Here is an 18443-nt window from a genome sequence, read left to right on the forward strand (position 1 = left end):
TGTCTTTCTCTGTGAGTAGACATTTCTAACTAAACTACTCCTGTCCAGCAGGCAGTAGTATCCTGTTAGCTCAAATGATTCTCTCAGTTAACAAGATATTTAATGTATGTTAAATTAATTAAAGGGCACTTTAGGGTGACAGTACATATTTTATAGGTGTTTCTGATATGACATCTACAAATTCCTGGAAATGTTAACATTCCTGCAAGGTAATACACTAACCAAGGTTCATGGGGAAAAAATACATGCCATTCAAAATAAGACATGAAAATCTCTAGCTTTTTCACCTGCATCAGCAGCTTCCCAGATTGCCTGATGGAAAATGCAAAGGCACTTGAAACCAGTAACCATATGCTTCTTAAACCAAAGGAAGATTTTCAGGTGGTTTGTTTTTGCTTTTTTTTTTTTTTTAAGGGCCACACCTGCAGCATATGGAGGTTCTCAGGCTAGAGGGTCTAATGGGAAGCTACAACTGCCAGCCTAGGCCACAGCAACACAGGATCCAAGCCACGTCTGCGACCTACACCACAGCTCACAGCAATGCCAGATCCTTAACGCACTGAGCAAGGCCAGGGATTGAACCTGCAACCTCATTGTTCCTAGTCGGATTCATTTCTGCTGCGCCATGATGGGAACTCCCAGGTGGTTTGTTCTTGTGTTTTGTTTTGTTTTTTAAAGGGTTTTACGTATAGCTGAAGGCTTCATAATTGTAGAAAGCCAACCTCGGATCATTTCAGATCATTAACTCCTGCAGAAACAAATGTATATAACACATCTCTTCCCCTCTTGTTGAACTGCACATAAACTAAGCTCTTAAATTCACATTAAAGTAACTTTTTGTAGCAAAACAGACTGCCATTGGACCATCTCTCTTATTTCCTAGATGAGGAAACAGACTCAGGAAAGAGAAACAACTTACCCTTGCTCACACAGCTTGTTAATGATGGGGTCAAGATTTGAGTACAGATCTCCGAGACTCCAACAAACCCCTAACCATTGTTCAGACTGCCTTCTCTGATGGTGTCATGGTAACTGGAATTGGCCTAGATTGGCGCCATCCAATAGAAGTACAACATGAGCCACAGAAGTAATTTAAATTTTCTGAATAGTAAATTACAGAAGAGAGTTAAAACAAGGTTGTGTTTTGCTTTTTAAAAAGCAAGAAGAGGAGTTCCCATTGTGGCAAAGTGGAAATGAATCCAACTGGGAACCATGAGGTTTTGGGTTCGATCCCTGCCCTTGCTCAGTGGGTTAAGGATCCGGTGTTGCTGAGAGCTATGGTGTAAGTCGCAGACTCAGCTTGGATCTATTGTTACTGTTGTTGTGGCGTAAGCCGGCAGCTGTAGCTCTAATTCGATCCCAAGCCTGGGAACCTCCATGTGATGTGGGTGGGGCCCTAAAAAGAAAAAAGAAAAAAAGGCAAGAAAAAACAGGTGGAATTAATTTTAATAAGCTTCATTGATATTTAATCAGTATAAAAAATTATTAATGGAATACGTTGCATTCTTTCTTCGTACTAGATCTTTAAAATCCAGTGGGTACTTTACACTTAAAACCCTTCCCAATTCATAGTAGCCATATGTGCTGGTAGCTACTTTATTAGACAACCCAAGCTTAGATTCTAATTCTCTTACTCTACTGCACTATGAACCTTTTTGGAAATTAGTCGACTCACCAAAAAAGCAGACAGAAACACTTAACTTTTAACCTGTACTAGGCTGATTTTTTTTTTCTTTCTAAATGCAGAAAGCATGATTTAATGTTCAGACTTACATTCCAGACCATTTTATTTTCCTTGGGAGAATTTCTTGTTGCACTTAATAATTTTCTGGACAACTGAAGACCATACATTTAAGTATAGAAACTTTGTCTTTTTTTTTTTTTTGGCTTTGATTATCTTTGCCAGAAACACTTCTAAAACATGCTCCATAATTCTCTGCACAACATACTTCATGCTCCAAGTTCGGAAGTCATTAAGGATACATTTCCTGATTTTTTTTGTCTCTTTAATGCTAATATTTATTTATTTGCTGTTTTTCATTAGATGCACATGGGCTCAATGGAAATATCTGAAAGCTAGAAGCCATTGGTTTTTATTCTTTTTTTATAATGATTTTTTTTCCATTATAGCTGGTTTACAGCGTTCTGTCAACTTTCTCCTATGTGATGGAGCATGATAATGTGAGAAAAAAATGTACACATGTATGTGTAACTGAGTCACCTTGCTGTACAGTAGAAAATTGACAGAACATTCCCTGATTTTTGCAACTTTGCTGTGAGTGACTCTTTGGAGACTAATTCTGAAGTAACTCTTAAGACAAATCCTACTCCTACATGTCAAGATATGTAAACTCCTAAACAGTGTAATTTGGCTACCTGCCTCGAAAATTCTTTGTGAATCAAATGGGAGGCAGCCTGCGTTTTCTAAGTTAATTTCGAAATGTTTTACTGTCTTTTTAGTATGCTTTAACTTTCAAACTTCAAAATGACCCTTTTATTTCAAATCATGGATCATGACAGTTTCTTTTCACTGTTGTGTTTTGATGTCTCCTTTTGGAAAATGTGGAATAGAGCTTGACTTTTGGATCACCTACATTGCTGCTCTCAGATGGAGACATTGTGATTTCATGAACTTCTAAATGTTGCTGCAACAGACCATTAAAACAGGTTGTGTTGTTGTTGCAATGGTAGGTTTAAGTGCTTTCAGTACTTCCGACTTTTCAAGGCTTCATGGAGGATCATTTTATGCTGAGAAAAGAATGTTGGTTAGAGCTTTATGCTTAGCTGCGTATTACTTTCATCTATTTCCCATTCCTATTACTGGGTGATCATATGCCTCTTGAGTATTAGTCCTCATTTCCTGTCCACAGTTTTAGCTCACTAGCATCTTTGCAGTTAAGTGGCACAGCTTTCCTTATTATAAAAAATGAAATATTATTATGTATGAGCAGGAAGAGCTGCTTTCTTTTGGAGCTAGTTTGGGATTACAGTCCAGGACTGTTGTTGGGCAGATTTCCCGGGGGTGGGGGTCCATCTGAAATAATGAATGAACAACAGTCATTCCTCCTATATTTGTTTTCATCATTAACTGCTAGAGGCATTGAATTTTTTTTGTTTTTTGTCTTTTTAGGGCCACATCCATGGCATATGAAGGTTCCTGGGCTAATGGTCGAATAACTGCAGCCGCCAGCCTACACCATGGCCACAGCAACATGGGACCCAAGCTTACTCTGCCCCCTGCAACACACAGTTCATGGCAATGTCGGATCCTTAACCCACTGAGTGAGGCCAGGGATCGAACCTGTGCCCTCATGGATCCTAGTCAGATTTGTTACCACTGAGCCACAACGGGAACTCCTAGAACCATTGATTTTAATTTTTAAGTACACCCTTCATGTGTTTGGTGTAAATAAACTAGGAAATAAAAAATAGTAAAGGCCTTCTATCCTACCACCTAGAGAGAGCCAATTCTGGCTTGGATATGTATATTCTTCTGGTCTCTTCGCAAGCTTTGAGACTGGTACCTGTGATTTCAGAGATAACGGCTAGAAGCGAGATCTTAATTTTCTGCTCAGAAATTGAACCTGGGCAGCCGGGGTAAAAACTAGAAATCCTAGCCAGAGGTGAAAAGCAAAATTGCCTTGATTCTTCCCCATGTTGAAAGCAAGAATGTTTTAAGGAGGCAAAGACTGTAAAAACAAGTACAAAGTTTACTGTCGGAAACACAGGACAACATGTGGGAGAGCACACAGAGGTAGTCTATTTATCTAAGGCAGAAGCAAAGCAATAATACCACCCAAAGGAGGAATGAGGGTGCTGGCATCCCCCTCAGTGAGGAGCGTGCCAGAGAAGTGATTTAAATCACATATATAGGACAGTTCTTTTGGGTCTTTGTCTTCCTTTGGCCAATTATTTTATTTCTCACACCTGATGGGACCCAGCCCCAGCCCCCATGCATCTTTTGGCCAAGATGGATTCCAGAGCAAAGGGTTATGGCACAGTTATCAGAACTTATGGGGGCCTGCCCCCCCCTTCCCTTTTTGACCCCAGGAGTCTTTCTGCACATGTGTAGTTGACTGTAAGAGTGATTGATGTGGTCATCTTTTTCTATTCCCACAGAGCTCAGCTCCTGCCATTAACTTTCTCCTTGAGGTGTCAAAGAGAAGCAAGGTGTAATTTACTCAGCCTAACAAGTCCCAGCTGTTCTCAGCCCAGGGGCTCACCTACATCCTACCTCACCTGTCCTGTTTTAACTAAGCCTAGATTGTTTAGGTGCTTTGTGATTACGCTTGGTGAGAATTCAGTCCATTATAGACAGCACTGAAACTTTAGTAAAAATGGTTCTTTCTTCCTCATTGTAACACCATTTAATCTCAGAAGTCTTACAAATGGTTGGAGAAATTCTGGTTTCTATGTTTGTCTCAAACAGAATAGGATAGTGAATGGCTACATAAAAATCACCTTTTTAAACATTTAAAAGAATAGCTATAAAAACAAATTTCTATATGACATGACTGTACCAGTCAACTGGAAAATGAATGGAAGCATCCATTGTTGTTGGAAAATGCATTTTTCTAAAAGGTAATTTGATTTGTCTTTAAAATACATCTTCCTATCATTCTCTTAATGGTAGTTATCCTTCATTACATTACCCTTGGTTCAAATGTATTAACTACATTATGAAAATAATTTTTAATGCTTAAGATTTGATAGACTAGAACATGAGCCACGGGGTGATTTGTTTTGAGAGAATGCATGCACTGCTTCATAGGGCTTTGAGAATGGAATCATGGAGAAAGCTCAGAGCTTCATAAGCAGAGGAAGTAAGGATTTCCTCTCTGGTGATTATCATGTGAATAATATGGCATTTCAAAACTTTTGTAAGAGGTTGCTTTGAAAATTAACCCATCAATCACATCATTTGCAAATATATTCTCCCAGACCGTCAGGTTTTGTTTTGTTTTTTTTGGGGGGGGGGTTGTTTGTTTGTTTTTGTTTCCTTTGCTCTGCAAAACCTTTTAAGTTTACTAGATAAAATTTGTCTGTTTTTGCTTTTATTTCTTATGTCTTGGGAGACTGAACTAAGAAAATGCTGCTACATTTATGTTGGAAAAGTTTTGCCCATGTTCTCTTCCAGGGGTTTTTTGGTGTTATGTCATATATCTAGATCTTTCAGTCATTTTGAGTTGATTTTTGAACATGGTGTAAGGAATGTTCTAACTTCATTGACTTCATTGAAGCTTTCCCAACACCACCTGCTGAAGAGACAGACGGTTTTCTCTACACTGGGCTCCTCCATCCAAACGTCACTGGTCCTAGGTGTGCGGGTTTCTTTCTGGGCTCTGTCTTCTGTCCCAGTGACCCAAGAGTCTGTTTCAGTGTCAAGGCCAGGCTGTTGTGATGACTGTAGCTTGGTGGTCTTGTCTGAAGCTGGGCAGCTCATGCCCAGCCCTGGGGTAGATTCTGTCTCTCGCCTGGGCCTAGGCTGGGGAAGAGATGGAACTGGTTGGCTGAGCTGAGAACCACTGGCCTGGAGACTTTTTCCCAGCTTGGCCTCACAGCCAAACCACCAGGGGGCACCACCCACGGGCTCTGATTGAGCAAGTGGGGAGGGACAGGGGACCAAGCATTCACATTGTTAACAGATTGTATCTGTGTGTGTATGTGTAGAGAGAGGGGGTAACACCAGCTGTTATACTCTAGGAGCCAGGCCCCTTACTCAGCATTTCCCAGTGTGTGCCTGGAGGCAGTAGTGTTTGACCTCACGCTGTGGGTTTTCGAGGATCTTAAGAATTTTGGGACAGGAGTTCCTGTCATGGCTCAAGTGGCTTAAAGATCTGGCATGGCTGTGGGTGTGGTGTAGGCTGGCACCTGTAGCTCCAATTAGACCCCTAGCCTGGGAACGTTCATATGCCGCTGTGCAGCCTTTAAAAAGCAAAAAAAAAAAAAAAAAAGAAAGAAAAAAAGATTTTTAGAACAGAACAAGTTAAATGGGGCCCGAATTTCTTTCCTGTGGGACTTCTCAGAGCCACAGTGACAGCTGTGACAAAGAGGGGCCGAGGGGCATTTGCAAAACTTTGGTGGTCAAGGAAGACCTTTGGCTCCTTCCAGTGCCCCTGCCACGGGGCTGCCAACACCCACCCCCACTCCCAGAAATCAAGGTCATGTGGACTTGGAGAGCGAAGGCTTTCCTGGGATGGGGCAAGTACAGTGCCAAAGCCAGAAGGTCCTGGGGAAACTGGGACCAGTTGGCCGCCTAGGAAATGCCTATGTAGGGGCACCTCCGATCGTGGGTGTTTAAGGCGAAATAGAGGAGCAGACCCCAGGGCTCACTGGAGGCGCCAGAGCGGGGGCTCACATCTAGCCAAAGAGGGTGGGAATAAGAGGCGGGCTTTGAAGTGAGACACAAGGTGCCTTGGGTGTGTTTGAAGCAGCCTCATCCTGGAGCCGGTTGCTCAGGGCACAGCGCCGCCTGCTGGCCACACAAAAGCAGCTCCACACTCCCTTTTCTCTCCAGCCTGCTCCTCCCACCGTGGGGTGGAGTTAGCTGGGTGCTCAGGCGCTATAAAAGGGACTGAAGAATGGCAACACTCTGCTACCTATAGTTTCGAGGATCCCAGGTCTTGACATGCACATGAGTCTTTGTGGTCTAGGGCCTAGGGTCCCGCTAGGTCAGCAGCACCGGGGTGGGGGAGGGGCAGAAGGTGATGAACACCACGCAGGTCCAGGAGAGCCAGGGCCCTGTGGCTGCTGCTCTGCCAGTCTCACCACAGCCAGGCGGCCGCCCCTCCACCCTGGGTGCCTCTCCCACCATGGAGAGCAGTTTCAAAAGCCCTAGACTGCAGGTCTAGGGTATCCATCTGGCTTCTGCAGCTTCAATCCCTTCCCTTGTGAAATGCCAGATGGCTGTGTCAGCCTTTTCCCAAGTGCTGAAGATGCTTTCCGTACTTATTTGTGTGTGTGTAAGGGCACAGGCACCAGAAGAAAAAAAGGATCAGCCTATCAAATCCATGGTCAAACAGATACTGTTGTGTTATTGCTGAATTTAGGTAAAGGAGTGTATTTTTTCAGCTAGAGTAGTTTTGTTTTGTTTTTTTAATTGAAGTATAGTTGGTTTACAATGTCAGGTTAGTTTCAGAGGTACAATACAGTGACTCAGTTGTTTGTGTGTGTGCATGTGTGTATGTATATCTCTATTCTCTCTCTCTCTTTTTCGAGGCATATGGAGTTCCCAGGCCATGGAGCAGATTTAAGCCACAGCTGCGGCAACACCAGATTCTTAACCCACTGTGTCAGGCCAGGGATCGAACCTGCCTCCTAGTGCTCCCAAGAGGCCAACGAACCCCTTATGGCCACAGGAGGAATTCCTATATATTCTCTTTTAGATTTGTTTCCTTATAGGTTCTTAGAAAATATTGAGGAGTTCCCGTCGTGGCGCAGTGGTTAACGAATCCGACTAGGAACCATGAGGTTGCGGGTTCGGTCCCTGCCCTTGCTCAGTGGGTTAACGATCCAGCGTTGCCGTGAGCTGTGGTGTAGGTTGCAGATTCGGCTCGGATCCTGTGTTGCTGTTGCTCTGGCGGAGGCCAGTGGCTACAGCTTCGATTCGACCCCTAGCCTGGGAACCTCCATATGCCGCGGGAGAGGCCCCAAAAAAGCCAAAAAAAAAAAAAAAAAAAAATTGAGGTCCTGTTGGTTATCTTTTTTGTATGTAGTGGTGTGTATGTGTTAATCCCAACCTCCAAATTTATCCCTTTCTTCCCCTTTCTCCTTTGGTATCCATATGTTTGTTTTCCATCTGTGAGTCTGTTTCTGTTTGGTAAATAAGTTCATATGTATCCTATTTTAGATTCCAGATATAAGTGATATCATATAATACTTGTGTTTCCCTGACTTACTTCATTGAATATGATGATCACCAGGTCCATCCCCGTTGCTGCAAATGGCATTATTTCATTCTTTTTATAGCCAAGTAATGGTCCATTGTGTATATGTACCACATCTTCTTTATCCATTCATCTGTTGATGAACATTTAGGTTGCTTCCATGTACTGGGTGTTGTAAATGCTGCTTTGAACATAAAGGTACAAATGTCTTTTCGAATTAGAGCTTTAATTATTTCCAGATATATGCTCAAGAGTGGGATTGCTGGATTATATGGCAACTCCAGTTTTAGTTTTTTGAGGAACCTCCATACTGTTCTCCATAGTGACCATACCAATTTACATTCCCACCGACAGTGTAGGAGGGTTCCCTTTTCTGCACACCCTCTCCAGCGTTTATTGCTTGTAGACATTTTGAGGATGGCCATTGTGACCAGTGTGAAGTGCTACCTCATTGTAGTTTCACTTTGCATTTCTCTCATAGTTAGATATGATGAGCATCTTTTCATGTGCTTTTTGGCCATCTTTATTACTTCTTTGGAGAAATGTCTATTTAAATCTGTTATTTTTTAATTTGATACACACACACACACACACACACACACACGGCTGCATTAGATGTTTGTATATTTTGGAAATTAACCCCTTGTTGGTTGCTTTATTTGCAAAAAAATTTCTCCCATTCTATGTGTTGTCTTTCCATTTCATTTATGATTTCCTTTGCTGTGCAGAAACTTTAAAGTTTAATTGGGTCCCATTTGTTTATTTTTGTTTTTATTTTCATTATTCTAGGAGGTGGACCTAAAAATGTACTGCTACAATTTATGTCAAAGTTGCTCTACCTATGTTTTTCTCTAGGATTTATATAGTACCTGGCCTTATGTTTAATTATTTGATCCATTTTGAAGTTTTTTTGTGTGTGGGCTCAGAGAATGTTCTATTTTACATATAGCTGTCCAGGTTTTCCAGCACCACTTATGTAGGAAGTAGTCTCTTTTCTGTTGTATATTCTTGCCTCCTTAGTCACAGATTAATTGACCATAGGTACGTGGGTTTATTTCTGGGCTTTCTTTCCTGTTCCACTGATGTGTATTTCTGTTTGCAACCAGTGCCATACTGTTTTGGTGACGGTAGCTTTGTAGTATAGTCTGAAGTCAGGAGGCCTGATTCCTTGTTTTTCTTTCTCAATATGGCTTTGGCTCTTGAGGGTCATTTGTGTTTCCATAAAAATTTTGAATTTTTTTTGTTCAAGTTTTGTAAAAAAAAAAAAAATGCCATTGGTAATTTTATAGGGATTGCGTTGTATGTGTAGATTGCCTTGGATAGTATAGCCATTTTGAGAATATTGATTCTTCCAGTCCAAGAACATGGTATATCTTTCCATCTGTTTGTGTTGTCTTTGATTTCTTTCATCAGCATCTTACAGCTTTCAGAATACAGGTCTTTTGCCTCCCTTGGTAGTTTTAGGCTTTTTTTAGAGAAGTTTTAGGTTCATAGCAAAACTGACAGAGTTCCCACATGCCCCCTCCCTGCCACACCTGAGATGTACATGTGTTACAACTGATGACAGTACATCAGCACATCATTATCACCCAAAGACCATAGTTCACATTAGGGTTAACTCTTGGCGTTGTCCATTCCTTGAGTTTTGGACAAATGTATAATCTTACGTATCTACTATTGGAGTATTATTATACAAAGTAGTTTCATTGCCCTAAAAAGTCTCTGTGCTCCAACTATTCATTCCTCCCTCCCAACCTTTCCAGCCACTGATCTTTTCATTATCACCATAGTTTTGCTGTTTCCAGAATGTCATATATGTAATTGGAATCATAAGAGTATTGGCTTCTTTCACTTATTAATATGCATTTAAATTTCCTCCATGGTTTTTTGTGGCTTGATGGCTCATTTCTTTTTAGCACTGAATAATATTCAATTTGCTGACTGTACTACAGTTTATCCCTGCACCTACTGAAGGATATCTTGGTTGCTTCCAAGTTTTGGCAATTATGACTAAAGCTGCAGTCATCACCTGTGTGTAGGTTTGTGTGTACACCTAGGTTTTCAGTTCATTTGGATAAATACAAAGGAGTGTGCTTGCTGAATCGTATGGTAAAAGTGTGTGTTTAGTTTTTTAAGAAGGTCTGGAACTGTCCAAAGTGGCTATACCATTTTGTATTCTCATCAGCAATGAGTGAGAGTTCCTTTTGCTCTACATCATCAGTAGCGTTTGGTATTGTCAGTGTTTTTTGTTTTTTTTTTAATTATGGCTGCTCTAATAAGTATGTTACAGTACCTCAGTGTTGTTTTAATTTGCATTTACTGGATGACATAAGATATGGAGTGTATTTTCATATGCTTATTTGCCTTTTTTTTTTTTCTTTTTATGGCCGCACTTTTGGCATAAGGAAGTTCCTGGGCTAGCTGTCAAATCAGAGCTGAAGCTGAGGCCTCGCCACAGCCATAGCAATGCTGCGTCTGAGCCACTTTTGTGACCTACGTGACCGCTTGTGGTAAGGCTGGATCCTTAGCCCACTGAGCAAGGCCAGAGATCAAACCCATATCCTCACAGAGACTGTATCAGGTTCTTAGCCCACTAAGCCACAATGGAAACTCCTCTTTTTAAATTTTTATCTTCTTTCATGAGGTAGTGTCTGTTCAGGTTTTTGGCTTGTTTTTTAATCAGGTTGTCCATTTTCTCATTGTTGAGTTTTGAAGAGTTTGTGTATTTTGGATAGCAGTCCTTTGTTAGATATGTATATCTTTTGCAAATATCTTCTCCCAGACTATGGCTTGTCCTCTTGTTACCTCTACATTGTCTTTCACAGAGCAGGAATTTTTAATTTTAATGAAATTCAGCTTATTAGTTCTTTCCTTGATGGATCCTACCTTTGGTTGGTATTGTACCTAAAAAGTAATTGACATACCTAAGCTCATCTAGGTTTTCTCCTAGGTACTCTTCTAGGAATTTTGTAGTTTTGTGTTGTACATTTAGGTCTTAGATCTGTTTTGACTTAAGTTTTGTGAAGGGTGTAAAAACAAGTGTGTGACTTGATTGTTTTTGCATGTAGATGTCCAATCATTCCAGCACCATGGTTGAAAGATTATTATTACTCCACAGTATTGACTTGCTCTTTTGTCAAAGGTCAGTTAGCTGTATTTTTGCAGGTCTGTTTCTGGGCTATTTTGTTCCATGGTTCTTTTTTTTTTTTTTCACCAGTCCCACATTTTCTTGATTACTGTAGCTTTATAGTAAGTCTTGAAATTGAGTAAGATCAGTCCTCCAACTTTATTCTTCTTCAATATTGAGTTGGCTGTTCTGAATCTTTTTCCTCTACATAGAAACTTTAGAATGAGTTTGTTGACATCCATAAAATAACTTGCTGGGATTTAGGTTGGGATTGCATTGACTCTGTAGGTCAAGTTGGAAAGAACTGACGTCTTGACAATATTGAGTCTTCCTGTCCATCCACGTGGACTATCTCTCCATTTATTTACTTCTTTGTTTTCTTTCATCAGAGTTTTGTAGTTTTCCTCTTACAGATCTTGGACATATTTTGTTGGATTTATAACTTAAGTATTTCATTTTGGGGGGTGCTAACGTAAATGGTAATGTGTTTTTAATTTCAAATTCCACTTGTTCACTACTGGTATCTGCTTAACTTTTTAAGCAATTAATGGATGCCTGGAAGTTGACCTACATATATATCCAGAAATGTTTTGCCACCTGAGACCTATGAGGAGGTAAGCTTTGTGGTTCAATCTGTAATTAGTACGGAAGGGTGGGGAGTTGGGAGAGGAAGTGGAGGGCGTAGAATCTGTCAGGCATTTAACTTATTTCAATTTATTGTAATTTACCAAATTTAAATATTTTGTGCTTATTATGGTGGAGGGTAGGAATTAAAAAAGAAAAAGAAAATTCACATGAATATCCAGCTCTTTATCCCAAGAGTTTTTCCAGAGTAGAAAGTGAAAAGAATACCACCTTTCAAAATAGTTTAGTGTGAAAAATTTGAGGGGAAAAAAGATAAAGTTTGTCTTTATCATGTTGCCCTCAATTCTATTGCTGTCATATAGGAAGCCACTTTACATTTAATTTGTAAAGTTATTTGACTATGATAGTTACTATTCATGTATGTTTAATCTAAATATACCTACTTCAAGAAAGGATTTAAGGAGTTCAGCAATAAAACTTAATCACCACAGTAATAGATACATATTAGGATGATTGAAATGGAAAGCAGTTGCCTTCTAAAGAAAGGAGATTGGGGAGTTCCAAGAACCCAACTAGGATCCATTAGAATGCGGGTTTGATCCCTGGCCTCACTCAGTGGGTTAAAGATCCGGTGTTGTCGTGAGCTGTGGTGTAGGTCACAATTGCAACTCGGATCTCGAGTTGCTGTGGCTGTGGTGTAGGCCGGCAGGTACAGCTCTGATTCGACCCCTAGCCTGGGAACTTCCGCATGCCACAGGTATGGCCCTAAAAAGCAAAACAAAACAAAACAAAATTAAAAAAAAAGAGAGAGAGAGAGAGATTGTTAAAAAGATGGAAGTGATTAAGCAGTCACTGGGGATTTCCCATTGTGGCTCAGTGGGTTAAGGATCCAGTGTGGCTGTGGCTGTGGCTGTGGCTGTGGCGTAGGCCAGCAGCTGCAGCTCCACTTTGACTCCTAGCCTGGGAACTCCCATATGCCACAGGTACAGCCATAAAAAGAAAAATAAATAAATAAATAAATAAGATAAGATAAAACAGTTACTCAAACATCAGATTTAGTTTTGGCTTCTTGGTAGCCAAGTCAGAAAAAAAGGTTAATAAGATGTTTATTGGGCTCAAAGTATATATCCAAAATAGAATTAGATCTGTCACATAAAAATGACAGGTGATGTTTTCATTTTCTAAAATGCATTTTCTATAATAGTACATTTAAATAACAGTTGTGTATGTCAATATCTCAGTAAATAGTCACTGTTAAAAGGAATGTCTTTAGGAGGAAGAGTTTTTCTACCCACTCAGTTTATGATGAGGACTATCAAAGGGAGACTTTCTCTGTTTGAATTTATAATTGTCAAAAAGAAGAAGAAAAGAGAGGGAAAAAACAAAGTGTGTGATACGGGACACTGCGCTAGAAAGTTGCTGGGCAGGCAGGTACTAGGATGTTGTTCATGTTGCAGTTCGGCTCTAGAAAGCCAGGCTAACGTGCTGTGTCCTCGTGCTGTGACCCAAAGAGAAGCCAGAGGAGACTTGGAGGGATGGGTTTTGTGAACATCTCCTGGGCCATTCCCTTCAGCAATGCCCCCCTCCTCACCGCCACACCACTGATGGAGTGAGTTTCGAGTCATGGTGTAAGAGACACATGCTTTTCCAGCTTTTTTGATCCCAGCCTTCAGAAAACTATATTTTAATCATAGCCCATAAAAATAAGAGTTTCCTAACAGTAGTTACCCTTGCCACACACAATATCCAGGAATATTTTTTGTTCTGGGAAATACTTTCTGGGTTGTTGTTTTTAAGTTGGTCACAGTTTACTACATTGATTTCACAATTAAGTTGATTCCATAGCCTGTTTGTGCAAATGTAGTTTTATTCAGCCCAGCCACACTCCTTTATTTCTTCCCTTTACAGCAGTGAAGTTGAACAGCTGCAACACAGGCCACATGGCCCAGAAAACCTAAACTATGTACTCTCTAACCCTTTAAAGAAAAGGTTTCCTGTTCTACTGATTCCTCTTTCAAAAATCTCATCCTTTTCTAACATCTTTTTATAAATCTAAATGTTTGTGTGTTTTTTTTTTTTCTTTTTAGGGCTACACCTGTGGCAGATGGGAGTTCCCAGGCTTGGGGTGGAATTGGAGCTGCAGCTGCTGTCCTACGCCATGGTCACAGCAACGCAGGATCCTTAACCCATTGAGTGAGGCCAGAGATCCAACCCACATCCTCATGGGTACTAGTTGGGTTCATAACCCACTGAGGCACAACAGGAACTCCCTTGTGTGCCAAATTTGCTCCATCTAAAGCAGCACAATATTGTTTTGGGTTGAGTTTTTCTTGATTTGTTTCCTTTCATTAAATACCTATTCTCCACTTATTTATCATACATTAGCTTCTCTGGACTCTGGGCTATTCTGCCCCTCTGGTCCACCATGGGGTTTGCCTCGAGGCTGTCAGTGGGTGGGCAGAGCTAATACAAAGTCAGGCTCTTTCCAGCAGGACACAGGTGGGTGACTTTGGCTCAAGGACTGCCCCTCGGCAGGGCCGGACCCTTCGTGGGGCAGGGCCACAGCCCCACTCGCCCTCCCCAGTGCTCCTCCCTTGCCTTTCTCCTGCCGGTGTCAGGCCTGAACTGTGGTCTGAAAGCTCTCCCCACCTCCTTCTCCCTTTCCCATAATAATTCTCCTGACATCTAATTCCCTCTCAGCCTCTGCTTTTCAGCAGACCCAAACCAACTTACCTGACAACAATAAATACCTGCAAGCCTGTCTCCTGCCCTCCAGGATGCAGTGGTAGATGAGGAGGATGCATCTATATCCCTGCTACCTTATGGTACTATGTTCCACACATGTGGACCACACAGTGTTTTTTAATTAGAGCTTAGAAGAGGGAAAGGCTGTTTATGATGAGGATACAAAAGGGAAGGTCCTTGGGAGTTCCCGTCATGGCACAGGGGCAATGAATCCAACTAGGAACCATGAGGTTGTGGGTTCGATCTCTGGCCTCCCTGAGTGGGTTAAGGATCCGGCGTTGCCGTCAGCTGTAGTGTAGGTCGCAGACGTGGCTCGGATCTGGTGTTGCTGTAGCTCTGGTGTAGGCTGGCAGCTACAGCTCCGATTCGACCCCTGAGCCTGGGAACTTCTGTATGCTGCAGGTGCAGCCCTGAAAAGACCAAAAGACAAAAGGGAAGGTCCTGGGGGAAATAGGCATGTTGTCTCCTGGCACGGAGTAGGACTGTGTTAATTAGTCAGTACGATTTGGACAGGTGGAAGTGGGGGACAGGGAGGAGGTGGGAGGGCTTAGAAATCTCAAAGAAGAAAGGGAAGGATGGGAGTTCCCATTGTGGCCTAGTGGGAATGAAGCTGACTAGTATTCATGAGGGTGCGGGTTCTATTTATGATCCCGCTCAGTGGGTTAAGGATCTGGCATTGCCGTGAGCTGGGGTGTAGGTTTACAGACATGGCTTGGATCTGGCGTTGCTGCGGCGTAAGCCCGCAGCTGTAGCTCTGATTCGACCCCTAACCTGGGAGCTTCCATAAGCCATGGGTATGGCCCTAAGAAAAAAAAAGAGAAGGATAAAGATCTCGGGTCAGGGTGGCAGGGACTGGAACTGAGGGTTTCTGTAAGGAATACTTAGAGACCAGATTGGAAAGATAGATTGGAAATAATTATAGATCCCTGGAAATGCCAGACTAAGGGGCGAGTTTTACTCTGCAGTTGAAAAACCATCAAAGTCAGTTCAGTAGGGAATACAGTGATGTTGGGATTTTAGGAAAATTACCATGTATACAGCATGCTTTGGGAAAGCAATAGGAGGGCACTGATTATGAGGCTGGGCAGCCCAATTTTGTGATGGCAGAGAAGATGGGGACAAGAGATAATTTCAAGGGACTTTGGAAGGTGAGACGAAACAAGACCTCAGGACTGAAAATGGGGTAGGGTTGGTGAGCTGGTTTGGGCAGTGGTAAAGCTGAGGTTGTGTGCACTGGAAGTGTTAAAAATAGGGGTACCTTGGTAACAGAAGGAAGGAATTTAATCGGGGATGGAACTGCCAAGCTCCCTTACCTTTTGCACCCAGGCTGAGTTTAGAAGGAAAGTGATGGCCTCTGCTCCTTTTTTGAGACATGTAAACTTTGAGAGGCTGGCAGGATAGCCATGTCCATGAGACATTTGGCAACGAGGACTAAAGCTTAGATGGGGAGAAAATAGAGTTGTCGCTAATATTTACTTATCCTTCCTCCTATTAAGGACCTTCATCATTTCTTTTACTGTTCAAATTCCTGTTATAATCCTGAATGCACAACCTTTGTAAAAGGTTCAAGTACATATATGTTGCTGGTCTCCAGATTTGTTTAAAAAAATCTCCGAAATGATTCTATAATCTCAATCATTTTAAAAATAGAAAACTTTTCCTATGACTCAGTACGTCTAATGTAGGAGAAAAAAACCTGCACAGCATTTAGAGACTTCCTCATAGTCTGTTCTAGTATGGAAATGGTAAATTTATCATTCAAAACTAGATATCATGGAGGTGCTTCCTAAAAGTTACGAGTAATTTCATTTGGATTGAAAGGTACTTTTTTGTTTTTGTTTTGCTTTGTAGGGCCACTCCTGCAGCATGAGGAATTTCCCAGGCTAGAGGATGAATCAGAGCTGCAGCTGCCAGCCTACACCACAGCCACAGCAACTCAGGGTCCAAGCTACATCTGCAGCCTACACAGCAGCTCGCAGCAATGCCAGATCCTTAACCCACTGAACACAGCCAGGGTATTGAACCTGCATCTTTGTGGATACTGGTCGGGTTTGTTACTGCTGAGCCACAAGGGGAACTCCTAAAACTACTTTTTCAAAAAACACTCCCCAAATTTAGGAACGAAACATCAAGCTATCCAACTAGAATAATTTTAGTCTGCTAGTAATGAGGAAATGAACTAATAGACATCTGTGTCTCTTTTTAAGCATTACATTTCTCAAGATGTTTTTCAGTATAAAGAAAAGATTACACTATTGGTTATTGGGTTTGTTTTTTTTTTTAATCTAAAGAAAAAAATAATGCAGAAAATTGTCATTGTCATTGCAGTGAAGCCCGTTACATTTCAAGGTAGGCTTTTGAAGGGGAAGTTTTATTATTATTATTAGTGTTAGTAGTATTAAATACTATTTTCTCATATAGTATCAGAGGAAATTATAACCACTGTTTTTAGAAACCATGTGTCACTCAGTGCTTGTGAAAACTACTGTAGATTTCAGAAAATCACGAAGTTTTGGCTTCTGTCTTGTTTCCACAGTATTTTCCATACCATTTCCATAGGCGTTTTAATGTTCCTGTCAGTTTATACATTGGGAATGTGTGTGTGTGTCAGTGCTCTGATGAATAATAAATCTGTATCTTTTTAAAAGGTTGTGTCTAGGGAAGATATTTCCATACTGGTTTCTCTGCTCAAGAGCTTTATCAGGAGCTGAAGCAGTAAATGCCTTAAGACCATTCTACTTTGCTGTACATCCAGATTTCTTTGGACAGCACCCAAGGGAAAGGGTAAACATTTATTTCTTTATTTATTTAGGTAATGTTCAGTCTGCATTTTTACTTAATGTTTGGTCTGTGTTTCTGTTTAGTTTATTTACCTTTGACACAATATAATACAGAGTTCTATAAATTTGAGTTTGAGGGAGTTCCCCTCGTGGCGCAGTGGTTAACGAATCCGACTAGGAACCATGACATTGCAGGTTCGGTCCCTGGCCTCGCTTAGTGGGTTAAGGATCCGGCATTGCTGTGAGCTGTGGTGTAGGTCACAGATGCGGCTCGGATCCCATGTTGCTGTGGCTCTGGCGTAGGCCAGCGGCTGCAGCTCCAATTCGACCCCTAGCCTGGCAACCTCCATGTGCCATGAGAGTGGCCCAAGAAATGGCAAAAATACAAAAAAAAAAAAAAAAAAAAAAAAATTGAGTTTGAGTTTTATTATGGTGGTGTAATCAGTGTTTTGAACTATAGATGCTAAAAATTGAAACTAAAACTATTGGGGTTTTGGGTGGGGTTTTTTGTTGTTTTTGTTTGTTTGTTTGTTTGTTTTGGTCTCTTTATGGCCACTCCCATGGCATATGGAGGTTCCCAAGCTAGGGGTCGAATTGGAGCTGTAATGCCAGTCTACACCCCAGCCACAGCAGCACAGGTTCCGAGCCACATCTGGGACCTACACCACAGCTCATAGCAACACCAGATCCTTAACCAACTGAGTGAGGCTAGGGTTCAAACCTGTGTCCTCATGGATGCTAGTCAGATTCGTTTCTGCTAAGCCACGACAGGAACTCCAAAGCTATTTTTTTTTTTAATGAAAGCTGTCATTTTTTACTAGGCTATAAAACTATCATGAAAACTCTTTAGAGTATTGGTGACTGTGTTTTCAGTACATTTGAGAGTAAAACAGGGTTTAAAAGAAAATTTAAGGCATCTATTACTGTGATCAGTCCTTTTATTTTTTTGAAGGTTGATACACCTTTCAGTGCCTGAATGGTTTCCTTATGTTGCATGCTGCTGGTCCACTTCCCCACACCATCAGTTACTGTGTACTCAAGGAATGCAAACTGATGTGAAAAATAACTCAGAATAAACTCAATTAGGAAGGGCAGTGTTTTTTAACATTAGATGCTATAGTACAAAACTAGGTACATTGCAATTATTTCATTGGTTCCTTTTATCTTTCTTAACTTTGATATTTTGTTTAACACCAAAAGGAATTTAAAACACTCGAAAATTAGAACATAATTACATTGCTTTTTTCTACTTGCCGTGGAAAATGAACCATCTAGGACAGGCTCTGAGTGAAGCCCAATTGTTGCTATATTATCCTCTTA

At 41.2% G+C, this 18443-nt stretch overlaps 1 protein-coding gene across 1 annotated transcript in view; it reads left to right on the top strand.

The window, feature by feature from the left end:
- Positions 1–18443, top strand: part of TCAIM (T-cell activation inhibitor, mitochondrial) — a 55420-nt gene that overhangs the window by 4925 nt on the left and 32052 nt on the right. Inside the window, 2 exon segments of the mRNA XM_021071724.1 lie at positions 11555–11627; positions 16992–17127. Coding sequence (XP_020927383.1) covers positions 11599–11627; positions 16992–17127 — 165 coding nt within the window. The 5' untranslated portion in view covers positions 11555–11598.

The sequence above is a fragment of the Sus scrofa genome, chromosome 13 (genome assembly GCF_000003025.6).
Source record: "Sus scrofa isolate TJ Tabasco breed Duroc chromosome 13, Sscrofa11.1, whole genome shotgun sequence".
Taxonomy (NCBI): Eukaryota; Metazoa; Chordata; class Mammalia; order Artiodactyla; family Suidae; genus Sus; species Sus scrofa.